At 40.7% G+C, this 14,541-nt stretch overlaps 1 protein-coding gene across 7 annotated transcripts in view; it reads right to left on the reverse strand.

Moving 5' to 3' along the window:
* TRPM6 (transient receptor potential cation channel subfamily M member 6) overlaps nt 1-14,541 on the reverse strand; it is a 142,861-nt gene that overhangs the window by 93,895 nt on the left and 34,425 nt on the right. For 6 of the 7 annotated variants that reach the window (XM_064490283.1, XM_064490280.1, XM_064490282.1 and 3 more), the window contains exons 7-12: nt 10,004-10,175; nt 5,327-5,495; nt 3,913-4,036; nt 1,658-1,730; nt 1,438-1,538; nt 664-771 (exon numbers count right to left, since the gene is read on the reverse strand). In XM_064490283.1, coding sequence (XP_064346353.1) covers nt 664-771; nt 1,438-1,538; nt 1,658-1,730; nt 3,913-4,036; nt 5,327-5,495; nt 10,004-10,175 — 747 coding nt within the window. The remainder of the gene's footprint in view (nt 1-663; nt 772-1,437; nt 1,539-1,657; nt 1,731-3,912; nt 4,037-5,326; nt 5,496-10,003; nt 10,176-14,541) is intronic. The other variant, XM_010999977.3, reaches the window with a different exon arrangement.

Raw genomic sequence — 14,541 nt, forward strand, 5'->3', positions numbered from 1 at the left:
CTCAAAAATATAAAAGAAGATCCTATATTCAGGATGTTATTTTCAAAATGGAGAAAGAACAAAGTTGCTCTTAGAAAGTAATAATATGTTACCAGAAACAAAAAGTTACATACAAGGCATGAAAAATTAAAGCTGAGGAAATTTACCAAAGAAAAGATATGGAAAACAAGAGGAAAAAGGTAAGATTAGCGGAGCAGCCATAGGTCTAACATTTAAATGGTAAAATTCCTGAAAGAGAGCAGAGAAAACAGGGGAGGAAACTGCCCAGCCTAGAAACACACGATTGCCAAGTTGAAAGCAAGGACCCAGAGTGATGGATCTAAAGACTCACAAAAACACGTATCATTGTGAAATCCCAGAACACTGGAATAAGGGAAAGTTTTTCTTAAACTTCCAGAGAAGAAAGAATGGTTGCAAACAAAGGATCAAAAAAAAAGAAAAGTTTTTACTTTTTAACAGTACTGCTGGGCACTAGAAGCTAAGTATTCAAAATTTTCTAGGAGAATTAGTTCAGCCTTGAATTAAAATATATCCAAACATACAAGTCCTCAAAATTTTTATCTCCCATATTTCTCAGGAAGTTACGGAAGGATGCACATTAACAAATAAAGGAGTAAACCAAGAAAAAGGAAGACAGGGGATACAGAAAACGGGTGCTCTAACACAGGAGAGAATTTCTAAGATGATGGATGATGGCCCAGCACCGGGAAGTACAGGCAACCAGTCCAGACTGCAGCAGTGAGAACCACAGACAGAAATGTTGAGGCGTCTCTAAAATTAATCAGAAAACAGCAATATGACATTATTTAGAAATATGGAGATTTATAAATGTCAGAACAGTTCAAAAATGTCAAAAGTATTTGGCTTCTGTGATTAGCAGGGCAGCGAACTACTGTCTTTTTGGTAGCTTTTTGGTACCATTTGACATTTTAAACAATGAGCACAAATTAGTTCGACCCAAAAGTAATAGACCTGTGGTAAGGTCACAGCCATAATTTTTAAAAATGAAATGTTCATCGTGATTAGCATTAGCACTGTGAGTAATCTTTCTTCTTCCTGCTTTTCTGTTTTCACTAATTTCTATTATAAGCATGCATTACATTTTAATGCAAAAAAGAAAAAAAAAACTTTAAGTTTTAAATAGCAATATAAAAATCTGCCCACTCAAAAAGTAAATTTAAAACTCCTTCTATTTGTCTTTCTCTCAACTTCCTCTGTCAGCTTCAACAAGGCTGCAAAGCCCAAGGAAAAATATGTTTTCAGGGAGGCAAAGTAGATGAGAAAAATGTCTTAGCGATCCCTGAATCCCAGCATCAGAGATGCTACCCCCATACGCCTCCCCAAAGCAATCTATCTCTCCTCCTATTTTCTCTTTTGCCCCTCCCTAACAAACCAACACACTACATAGGCATTCAAATAGCTCCATTTTCATTATACCTTCCAATGCTGTCCATAAATGAGGATATGTTTCTTGGCAATGTCCATTCTGTCCCAAGCCATTGCCAGATTTAATTGTTCTGATGCTGATAAATTTGTGCCTGGGGTAAAAGAAAGGAATTACATATTCTGTTCAAAACGTCAACATAAACAGCACAAAGTGCCGTGGAATGTGAAAGGAGGAAAGGAGGAAAAACTGTAATTTTATTTGGACACTCACCCTTTAGCAGAGCTGTTAGGATAGCTAAATCAAGGTCCTGTGACTCCTCGGAATCAGCATCAAATATGGTAATCTATAGCAGTTGAAAAATAGAAAGTCATATATGTGGGGAACTAGCAAAGAAATGCTCTCCAAAGTACTCACAAAATTCACTCTTGAGCCAATGAACTGAGGAAAACACTGTTCATTAATGTCAAAAATCACACAGCGTTTAAAAAAAATTTAACTAATTAAGAGAGAAAACTTTCAAGTATGGTAAAGGAGAATTGTGCACATGCAGGAAAAAAAATGAAAAATTCTGAGGATCCTACAGGGAACATACGTGAAAGAACATTACTACATTAATTTACTATTCACATACTATAGTGAAAAGAAACTCAGTGTCAACTCCTCATGTGAAGAAAACCATTCCTAATTTTGAAGGGATACAAAATGAAATCCCTCTGTTCACCTAGCCTTAGAGACTAAAACTTCTACTTTTTAATGAAAAATGAATCCTCAAGGATTTGTCATAAAGTAAGTGAGGCAATTACAATGCACCCGGTGAGCGAGCAGAATGGACAGCACAGACAGCCTTCACGATGTCAAAGTGTCCAGTGCCTCCTGGCATGTGACTGATTTTTTTTTTAAGACAAATAAGGACACTATTTATAATTATAAAAATTCTCCTGCTGTTAATGAGTGTACCTCAGTCTTTCCAGATGAAAATATATTATATAGCAGAGGGGGCTGTTCAACAAAAAAAGAGCCAAGATTGGCAAGCTCAAGCCCTCGATATGCCACTAACTCATCAGCTGTGGGAAAATTTCTTAAAGCCACTGCCTCTCAGGTTCCTCACCCACAAGATGAGAGGAACTCACTAAATAATCTCTAAGGTCTCATAAAGATAGAAAAAACTATGATTCTACAATTCACGTTAAGAGCCCTTCTACCTAACATCCCCTCCATATGCATGAATAAAATCAACCCTCAATTGTGCAGGAATTGAGAACCTAATTTCGTGTAAACCCTTAGCTGCCTCCTCTAGTTCCCTCTTTTTGTTTTGGAGGTGGGGGGGTGGTAATTAGGTTTATTTCTTTATTTATTCTTAATGGAGGTACTGGGGGTTGAACCTAGGAACTTGTGCGTGCTAAGCACATGCTCTACCACTGAGCTCTACCCTCACCCTCCCTCTTGATTACTACACCACTCCTTAGTTACTCTCCTTGATGACTGGAAGAAACAAAATACAAGGGTGATCTCTTTAACGTGTCCTCTTCTTAACTTACTGATTATTGTGGGGAATATAAAATGTAGTAGATCATGTACAAGATTTCAATTCTGTGCACAAGTTTCTGTTCTACCATGTCATAGTAGATTCTGGGCAAATCACTTAAATTCTCCAGGCTTTAGCTTCATCATCTTTCTGAAACTGAAATACACCATCAGTGTCATCTTGAACTCATTCAACTCAACTCACTATTTCAAGTAAATAAATATCTTGAAAAAGTATATATTGAAAGCACACTGTTAATTGTAGACATGGTTGTTATTTTTGTTGTTTTTAGGTCAACTAAAATCCCAAAGTGTTTTTCACATCGGTTTAGCCATGCTTAGTCTAGACTGAACTTGTTCAGTTGGTTTCTTGAGGCCAGGTGCTTTAATATTATCAAAATCTTGTATGATTTGGTCCAGCCTTCAAATCCTGGAAAGGCCACTGTGAATTATGACATATGTGAATATTTACTGTAACTGTCAGCTTCATACCATCTGTCACTGATAAAAATTTTGATCAAAGTACCCTAAAACACTAAAACCTTTTCCTGAATCTATATTATGTTCATAGCCCATGGTTTGTGGCCTCTGTTTTCTGAGAGTATATTCTCACATTTCCACTGTCCAGTGCATCCCCCATGACCTCCTGCAGGATATACTGAGGACAGTGTGACACAGTCATCTAAGCCAACAGACTTGAGTTTATTTAAGACATGGAGCTGCTCCTTTACCTTCTGAAAATATTTACATGTAATTTTCACTAAATTTGATCATTTTCCTGTAATACTGTTTTATTATCTTAGTGCTTTTCCCCAGGTACAGTCAGGAAGTTGAAGCATGGTGGGGGGAATGGGGAAAAGAAGCCAAGTTTACTAAACTAAAGGTCAAGTTCTGTAGAGTTATCCACGGTCAAGTTAGAAATGAAAAAAAAAATCATAAAAATAAATATCACAATTGTCGAATATTAGCATTTTTTAAGTCAATTGAGTCATCATACTCACAGAATCCCTGTGCACCATACATGCCATTAGAATTTGAAAAAGGTGCTTGGACTGTTTAAGACTAAAGTTGAAGGTGTTCTGAATCATGCAGATGAGCTCCTCCTTCACCTGAGGACGCAGGGTCCTGGGAGAGAGAGAAAAACGGCCGTGACTTGACACAATGCAGAGAAGGGGACAAGCCAGAAACATCAGTACAAGTATAGCTTCCCTGCGTCAGTCCTGTCTGACTCAGAAGGCTTCTATGAACAGTTCTGCCGGGAGACGTGAGTGGGAAGCCAAGCAAAGCAAAGCAGTGGCACCAGGAGAAGGCGGAACTGAGAGCGAGAGAGGACTGGTGAGCCATGGTTCTGGGAAGAACGGGCTACGGGGCAGGGTTCTCCAGCTGATAGACTTCCAGGGAGCTGTGAATCTCCAGAAATTAGAGGCATCATACTCTCAAAGAATCTGAAACTCTGAAAGGCTGAAGAACCACTCCTCTGGGTGACTTTAGGAAAGAGAGAGGTAAAATTAGAATAGGAAGGGGGCAGAGGGTGGAAGCAGAGGCTGAGAGCTGAAAAGGGAAAGAAACTGTAGGGGAAGAGTGGTCAGAGAGCACATACAACACAAGCAATAAACAAATGTTTATTAAGTAAATTAGTGGGGTAGACATTTCAGTTCATAGGTACTGTATTTATTTACACAGTAGAAAGATAATGTTTTTGAAATGAAAAGAATCACACTGGGTACAGGGATGGCTAGAGGAAAACTACCATCTTGTTTGAAAAGGGGAAAGAATTAAAGCCTCAAATAAGCACAACATATGCTACAAAAATGTCAGGATGGTGGTTTCCCTAATTTTGGCTATTTTTACTAATGGCAACTGAATTTGAAGGTGATCTGGGGCCACAATGGTCTCCTCCCTCCCTCCCCCAGGAAATGCTTTTTCCCTAAGCTCAGACAAGGCTCCAGGTCTGTGTCAGAAGCAGGCCATTCTTCAGCTAAGGAACCAGCAACTTGCATCACTGGAGGGCAGTTTAGTGTTGCTTAACAAATACAAAAACCACTGAAACATGAATTCCAATCTCAACCTCTCCATCCTCCAAGATATCCAGAGACTTCTAGTCTCTGTCCTCTAAGGATATCCAGCCCACATGGAAGCAGAGCTTAAAGAACTTAAACGGAAGAATAAAGAGCACAGTTTCAGAAATAAAGAGTCAACAAATATGCAGAATAGAGACGATTATACCGTATAGCACAGGGAAATATATACAAGATCTTGTAGCTCACAGCGAAAAAAATGAGACAATGAATATATATATGTCCATGTATAACTGAAAAATCATGCTCTACACTGGAATTTGACACAACATTGTAAAATGACTATAACTCAATAAAAAATGGTAAAAAAAAAAAAAAAAAAGAGTCAGCAACTCACCCTTCATCTGCCAGGTGCTTGTGGGTGAAGGCCAGGAGGTCGGCAGCCCTGCCTGTGCCTTCACACACCACCACGGGGTCTTTGTCTTTCACAGTCTCCCACACCGAGAGGATGACGTTGGGACCACCTTCCACCACCAGCCCCACCACCGGCACGCCTTGTCTTGAGCCTATTTCAGGTGACAAACAACATCAGATTGTTACAAAGGAGCCCCATCTCAGCCAATCAGCAATTCTCACTGCCAGACACAAGTCTTTCAATTACCACATATATTTGCTCCTTGCACCAGCCCCTCTCTCTTCTTTGACTCAGCCTTGCTCAGTTTATGACCAACCCAGAAGCTTGGACTTTAAATAAAAGTAGCAGAAATATAGGGAGAGCATCTTCTCCCAGTTGAAAAGGTGGCTAAAGGCTAACTATAGTCTTCAAGAAATGTTAATATTTTATTGTGGAAAATTTCAAATGTATCTAAAGGAAAACAGAATGATATAATGGATCCCAATGCATCCATCACTCATCTCCAAAAATGACCAAACTTTTGCCAATTCAAACAACTTTTAATGGTGGTTATTTCTAAGAATGAGATGGGATGGGTAACACTCAGAGATTTTATATTTCAATTTATTCCATTTTTCACTGTTTGACTTTCTTATCAGATTACATATTACTTCATTAAAGTAAGGAAGACAAAAAAAAAGAAAAACCTGTCGTAATTCTTTTTTAAAAGATACTAAGTGAACAAAAGATACAGAATAATATGCCCACTACAATCCTATTTTAAAATTTTTTAAACCATATTATATATGGGTATCTATGTTATATTTACATATGCACATATCTATATGTATAATGTTATATAAATGACCAGAAAATTCTGGAAGGATATATATTAAATTATTAATAGTGAAGAAAAGAGAGGAGGATTTGGGGAAATGTTGAAAAGGGATTTTGACTGTTTATTCTATAGATTTCTTATTTGATTTAACTTTTACACCATATGTGTATTGCTATATTTAAACCAATTTTTTTTTCAAAAGGAGGAAAATTGGCAGGCAACACCACGCTTGCACCTGAACAACAGATGACTTTACTCTGGGCCCTGTGTTCTATAGAGCCCTCCTCTGGGCATGCGCCTCCCCTCATGATGAGGAGTCTACAGGGTCAAGGTTCAAGGGAAGACTGCCCCTTCTCCTACTTACGAGACAGCCCTGGATCCCAAAATTCTTGCTTCCAAGGCTGTTTGAACCTCTGCCCCACGAACACACTTGTCAAAGCAAGAAACAACTTTGAGGAGTAGTGGAGAGGTGGCTAGAACTTGGACATAAGTCTGATGTGTCTAGGTAACGTGTATGTGGCCTGGACATCATAACATTGAGCCAAAGGTGGGAAGAGAAGCAGAGAGCGACCTGTGAGCCATGGGCCAAGGTGCTGGTTCTGCTTCACCTCCACATTCTGTCTCAGTCCTCCCCAAAATCCAGGACTTGACCTCAAACCCGGCCTTCAAAAAGGTGAAAGGATTGAACCTTATTGTCTTGTTACTTTCGTTAGCTTGATTTAAAGCTTTTATACACTTAGACAAATAGGGTGTGGGCTTCCGTGTGTGCCTTTGTCCTGACTCCACGAACATTAGGAGTGGGTCTGCCAACACACATCCAAATGCCCCATTCAGTCTATTTAACTGCTTTGACATTCTACTCGCTTTCCTTTTCCACATACCTCCACTTCCTTATTATGTTCTCCCTATCACTAAAAAGCAAACCCAAGGTATATCTACTGATAGTCCTAGGGTTTTTTCAACAACATAGTCTTGTAAAATCTAAATGAAAGGTGAAAATGGTTTATTAAGGCATAAAAGTAATAGAAGAAAATTTCGATTAATATTTCATTAATTATAGAATTATTGAAATGGATGGATAAAAACTTTTTCAAGAGAATCTCTTACATGCTATACAATGAAATACTATGCAATCATTAAAGATGTGCTAAATTACGCTTGCTGATATGAAAATACATCCATGTTTAGTGGAAGAAGAGGAGAAGCCAACAAAAGATATTATATGATCCCAGTGTTCATTTTTCAAAGCTGCTCTGTGTGTGTATGTAGAAAATTTCTGAGAGCTTACAGATGAAAAAGTTAACAATGGTCATTTTTGATAGTGAGATTACAAAAAGCTATTGCTCCTTTCTCTTCTACGTCTTCTTCCTTTACCCTAATATGAGAGTATGTAACACTTTTATCATCAGAAAAAGAAATCAGAAAGGGTTTTTTGAGGAGAGGGGAAAAGGATTTAGTTTCTGTTAGGTACATCTTTATTGAAGCAATGGCTAATTTCCGCAAAAATAAATATTTTTGATAAATGTTTTCTACAAAAAAAGGATCTTACTGATGCTACTAATTCAGTTTGTTAAAAAGGAAAAAAATTGTGAAGCTTTTGCTGGCAAATCTCATCAAAGAGCTGCCTCTGCTCCTGGCCCCCAGGGTGGGCAGGAATTTGATGCTACACCTCAACATGAAAAGCTCCCAGAGTAGGTGTCTCAGGAAAGGGTGCTCTTCTCCACTGAGACTTGGATCGTGACCACATTCAGAGTCAGCTGACCCTATGCTCTCCATCCTCAGAGGCTTACAGCACACGAACTGACATTGGCCAATTTCAAATGGATAAACCCAGTGGTTTCTATAGCCACCTTATGGAGTCAGCCTTTTTTTTTTTTTAAGTGCTCTCTGCCAAAATCAAGGGTTTGCCAGGGACTCTGAGAAGGCTGGCTAAAAAGAAATGAAAGAAATCAAGAAAATATTTAATTATTTTCATTCCATCCAAGTAAATCCCTTCATAAATAAGTCAGTGACACCTACAAACATGGCAGGAAGCCTCCCTAGTGAGCACAGTATGAAGATCACCTTTGATGCGTAAGAATTTTGGATTTGTTAGGGACTTTCTTCATTTGTCTTTCCTTCCTTTCTTCCTTCCCTCCCTCCCTTCTTTCTTTCATTCTTATGTGTGCATGTGTGTAGTTTATTGTTTTTTGCTGTTTTCCTGTCAGTTCTCCACTGAATAATAAATGTTACCAGTCCCACTGGAATTGACTCCACATTCTCTCTCCACAGACAGCAAAACCTTCCAAATAAATCCTAAATTTCAAACCCTTTGAAAGTAGAAATAACACTTGCATTGGTGATATGCAAGTTCAGGGCTGTTTTCATTCATCCACAAATGGAGACTCAGCAGGAAATAGGAAAGACAGAGACTTGGGTCTCCCAGGGCACGCATTATAGTGCTGCACAGAATCCCCAAGCCCAGGTGGTGAGCTCAGGTCAACAGAAGCAACAGGACATTTGAGGTAACGGATATTTCAGAGTCCTACAGGGACTTCCCTGCAGCGATTCGTCTTCAGGGCAGTCTCTGACCTGCCCTCCTCCTCCTGCTCTCTGTCGGTCTCCCTCCCCAGTAGCACCCCCACCTCCTAGAGGTCCACATACCTGCTCCTTTCTTCTCGTTCCTGATCTAAATGAGCCTCCAAACTTCATTCACACAAAGCTCTAAAGGACCGGCAACAATTCCCAGAGTCCCTGTCCCTACCTCCACCCCAACCAGGAGATGACCCCATACCAAAGGAGTATAAAAGGAAAGAAAGAAACACATTTACTGAGGACATATTATGTACCAAATACTATTCTAGGCACACCTAACATACTTTCTCTCCTTTAATTATCACAACAAAAGGTAGAGGGAGACAGTTTCTTCTGTTTTGTACCAAGAAAACAGTTTGACAGATGTTAATTTCCTTGCCCAAGGTCCCCAGCAGTACATGATAGAGCTTTGACCATCTGACCTCACTACATTCTGCTGCTTCAGAGGATTCGGGCCCAAAACTCAAAGGATGTTTGGTTTTCCAGCCCAAAGTCAAAGGCTGAAGAGAACGAGCCTCCTGAGGGTCTTCCCACCCCCTGGCACCTCTGCCTGAAGGGTGGGAGCGTTTTGTGGAAGATTTAACTCACCCAGAGGCAGGGGCCGCCTTCTGTTGCCTTGGATGCAGTCTCTGTTTCTCCAGGCAGAACCCAGCCCTCCTCATCCCTTTAAGGATTCCCACCTCCCCACCCAAGAATGCTCACTGATTCTGGCCCTCCTCTCTCCTCTCCTCAGACACCACCAAAATGGCGGTCTCAGAGCAGCACTGCCAGCATGTCACAACATCAGTACCTTCAAAGGCCCCGATTTCTACAAATCCTGATTTCAACCCCTTCTCTGACTAGGGCCACCCCACTCATGTACGAAATGTCATCTTCCCTAACTGTCAAGGTGCATACCCGCCCTCTTCTCGGGCTTGTCTCCTCACTGCTCTTCAGCCATCCCCATTCCCACAGCAATCCCTCCCCTCCTCTCTCCCTCTATCCACCCAACCCTGAGGACTCCTGGAGGCCCTGCTAAAGTCTCCACTTGGACACCGAAACTCCCCTGACTATGCTGTCCCCCCAGAAATTCCTGCTGCCCCTCTGACTGTCACCCACAACTCCACACCACCTGACACCCTGCCTTCTTCTCGCTGAGGGTTCACAGGTGTTAACTTAAGCCAGGGGCCAGCTCAGACCTCTCCACCCTGCACAGGTGGCAACGGAGCACTCTGCTCCATAGCAGACCCCCAGCCAGGCCCTGCTGGCTGAGCCCCCGGGGTACTCACAGCTGTGGATTTTCTGCAAAGAGAGGTACTTTTCCAGGTTCCTCCTGAGCTTCATCTCATTGCCGTACTTGCCCACGGTGCCGTCGTCGGACAGGATGAAGTGGGAGTGCATGCAGTTGAGTGTGGGCAGCTTGCTGAGGGGGTTGCCCAGAGTCTGGTATAGACACACCACCTATAAGACAGCCAGGGCAAGGCAGGGTCAGAGCCTGAGACCTGGCTCAACTGCTCCAAGACCTGTCTACACATGACAGAGTTCCCGTCCAGGTCAAAAAGCACCACTTGCTACCGAAAGCAGTGCTTCTCAAGCTACCCACAGTGAAAAATCAACTGAGTTTTCTTTTTTTATTTCTTATATTTTTATGGACAAATATGTAGGCTGATCATGCATGACGAGGATGCAGCGTGTACTACAGGAGACTCATGACAAGTTCAACAACACTCGCACACACCATGCTGAGCAACATAAGCCCACTGGCCATATGCGTGGACATCACAGAGCTGTCACATTGCTAAAAAAGATTCTACAAAAAATAAAAAAAAAGAAAGAAAGAAACCAACCAGAAAAGTCTGGTGCTCTTAACTGTATTAAAAGTTCATTCAAAGACGAAAAAGAAGATAGATAGATAGATAGATAGATAGATAGATAGATAGATAAATAAATAAATAAATAAATAAATAAATAAATAAAATTTAAAAGATTCTAAATATTTATTTTCAATTTCTGTACTTACCCTGTCTCAGATCATTAAAAAGCAATTCAAAGATCTGCATTGGTACACAGACTACATCACTATCCAGAAGTTAAGTATTATTTTATACCTATCAGAATGGCAGGGCATAAAAAAACCCAGAATACCCAAAGCTGGCAATGGTATAAGGAAATGGGCACCCTACATATGTGCCTACACATACACAGAAAAGAATTCTGGAATGATACACACCAAAACATTAAAAGTGATTATTTTTTCTTCAAACCTTTTGTAATACTTAAGATTTCCACCAAAAATATACATGACTCTTTATAAACAGACTTAGACAAGTCTATTCCCTTTAGGAAAAAATGGACAGATAGGATCAAAGCATCAATGACAGGAATGAATAAAGCAGAGAGTAGTACCAGATGAGGGAAGAGAAGGGCAAATCATACATGTCCCTGGTTTTACCACATGCACGCCACTGCAGAAAGCTTGCTGTTGCAGTCCTCCCTCGGAATCTGCAGGGGGGTTGGTTCTAGGACCCCCCCACAGATACCAAAATCCTCCAATGCTCAAGTCCCTATTATAAAATGGCATAGTATTGAGTATAGAGGCCAAGATGGCGGAGTAGTAGGACACTCGTAGCTCACCCTCTCTCATAGATACACCAAGACTCACATTCACGGACCCACTCAGCCAACCAGAGCACCTGCAGAACTCCGACAGAACATCATTCTCTTCAAAAGACAAAGACGCCAAAACTCTGTTAGGAGAAAGGAAAAAAAGAAAGAAGAAAAGGCAAAACAGTGCGGGACTAGTCCCGCAGGGAGGGAGCAGCAAAGGAGGACTAGCGCTCCAGAGAGGCCAGCGGGACAGAGGGGGAGCCTCCACGCTCAGATCTGTACGGAGCAGCCGTTGAATTACAGAACTAAGTTAAATGGGCACAGAGGGTCCCTGTGACACCCAGCCCCAGAAGCAAGCTGGCAGCTGGGGGCCGGGACAGGCTGCCTGAGCCAGGCAGAGGACTGGGGCGTCTGCACTGAGGCAGCCCTGGAGGACTGCAAGGGGCTGCGCAACGTGGATGAGTGGGTGCACAGGGCAGAACAATCTGGGCCCTCCATAAAACAGCAGGGCTGATTTGCCCTGGGGGTAAGGGTGCATACCCCCATCTCTGAAAAGCCACGGAAGGTTTTCGGTGAGGAGAAGCGGGACTCAGGCACGGCAGCCATATCCTCCGGCGCTTGGCACCCAGGTAGGGGTGGGGACAAAACCTGAATCTGCTCCTGAGGGCTCAGCAGCGTCAAAGGCCAGACAGTGACTTGTTTGCAGCCCAAGTCAGATAGGATCCTTCTGCCCTGGTGCCTCACAAAGTTCACACTGCCAGGACAAACAAGGAGCTGAGTTTGGGCACGGAGCAGGGGCACGGCTGTTCCGCTGTCTTCCCGGGGCTGCCTGAGGAGCGCCAACCCCGGGCAGAGCGCCCGGCTGCGCAGAGCTGCGGAGCGACCAGCTCCAGAGGACAGCGGATGGCCCCTCGCCCCAAGACGGAGCACGCTGCGGCACGGAGCGCGCAGCGGCACGGAGCCGCAGAGCGACTGGCGCCAGGAGACGGCGGGTGGCCCCTCGCCTTTCCGGCAGGAACACTCTGCTGGGAGGGGGGGCGATCTACTTGCCAACAGGCACCGGGAGCAGCACAGACCAGGGTGCCAACAGAGGGCCTCTGGAAACAGCAAGCTGAGTTCCCAGAACAGGGCAAAGACAGAAAGACTTCTGATTAAGAGCACACAGTCTCCAGGAGAACACCCCCTACCCTTTTCTAAAAAAATCTGTTTTTACCTGTTGTATTTTCTATTACCTTTTTAATTTTTACTTTTTGAACAATTATATATCCTCCCAGTTTTAATCCCTTTAAAATTTTTCTTTTAAAATAATATTATTATTATTTTAAAAAATCCACGTCATGTCATTTTTATTTCTCTGGGTTTTGATCTCCTGTTATTGATTATACACAGGTTTCAAAGATTTTTTTTCCTTTTTTCTCCTTTTTTAAAGGTTTTTAAGAGATGTCTCAATCCGCTTGCTATTCTGCTTCAACTTGCTCTTTAATTATTCATTATACACTGTTTTCAAACCTTTTTTCTCTCCCCTTTTTGAAAATTCTCTTTATCATATCTTTTTTTATCTGTTCTATTTCTTATTACCTTTTTAATTTCTACTTTCTAAACAATTGTATATGCTAGTTTTAACTCCTTTTAAAATTTTTTCTTTCTAAACAATTGTATATGCTTCTAGTTTTAATTCCTTTAAAATTTTTCTTTTAAAGTAGTTTTATTATTTTTTTTAAAAAATCCACCTGATTCCATTTTCATTTCTTTAGGTTTTGATTTCCTGTTACTGATTATAAATAGGTTTCAAATATCATTTTTTGATCTTTTTCCCTTTTTTTAAGGGTTTTTAAAAAGATGTCTCAACTCAAATGCTAGTCTGATTCAAATTGCTCTTCTATAATTGTTTATACACTGTTTTCAAACCTTTTTTTCTCCCTTCTTTTATAATTCTCCCTTTATCTTTTTTTGTCTGTTCTATTTTCTATTACCTTTTTAATTTCTACTTTCTAAATAATTGTATATGCTTCTAGTTTTAATTCCTTTTTAAATTTTCTTTTAAAGTAGTTACATTATTTTTTTTAAATACACCCGATTTCATTTTCATTTCTTTTGGTTTTGATCTCCTGTTATTGATTATAAATAAGTTTCAAATACCATTTTTTGATCTTTCTTCCTTTTTTTAAGGGTTTTTAAAAAAATGTCTCAACTCGAATGCTAGTCTGATTCAAATTGGTCTTCTATAATTGATTATACACTCTTTTCAAACCTTCTTTCTCCCTTCTTTTAAAATTCTCTTTCTCTCTCTCATTTTTTTCTTTAAGTTTTATTCCTACATAGGCATTAGACAGATAAATAAATAAACTCCTTTAAGGACCACAATAGATAACTGATACTCCATAAGCCACAGTGCCAGCGAGATATGAGCAAGATGAAGCAGAGAAACCATTCCCAATTAAAAGAACAAGAGAAATCCCCTGAAAGAACGATCAATGAAATAGACATTGATAGCCTACTAGATCAAGATTTCAAAAAAGGAGTGATCAAAGTACTGAAGGGACTAAAAGAGATAGTGTTTAGAGATATAAAATATGCCAAAAATGAAATTGAAGCTATAAAGAAGAGCTAAGTAGAATTGGTAAACTCATTGGCTGAGATGAAAAATGATCTAAAGGCTGTGCAAAGCAGACTAGATAATGCAGAGGAACGAATAAGTGACCTAGAAGACAGGACAAAAGAAAGCACCCAATCAGAACAACTGCAAGATAAACAAATAAAAACAAATGAAAGCAACATAAGGGACCTATGGGATAATATAAAGCGTGCCAATCTTCGCATAATAGGGGTCCCAGAAGGGGAAGAAAGATCAAAGGGGATTGAAAAGGTATTTGAAGAAATCATGACTGAAAACTTCCCAAACTTAAAGAAGGAATCAGATATCCAAGTACAGGAAGTTCAAAGGGTCCAAAACAGGAAGAACCCAAACAGACCCACACCAAGACATACTGTAATCAAGATGGCCAGAGTCAAGGATAAAGAAATGATCCTAAAGGCAGCAAGAGAAAAGCAAAGAGTGCGTTACAAGGGAACCCCCATAAGGCTCTCAGCTGATTTCTCTACACAAACACTACAGGCCAGAAGGGAGTGGCAAAATATATTCAAAGTCCTGAATGAAAAAAAGATGCAGTCTAGGATACTTTATCCAGCAAGGCTATCCTTTAAGATAGAAGGAGAGATA

The sequence above is a fragment of the Camelus dromedarius genome, chromosome 10, assembly GCF_036321535.1.
Source record: "Camelus dromedarius isolate mCamDro1 chromosome 10, mCamDro1.pat, whole genome shotgun sequence".
Classification (NCBI taxonomy): Eukaryota; Metazoa; Chordata; class Mammalia; order Artiodactyla; family Camelidae; genus Camelus; species Camelus dromedarius.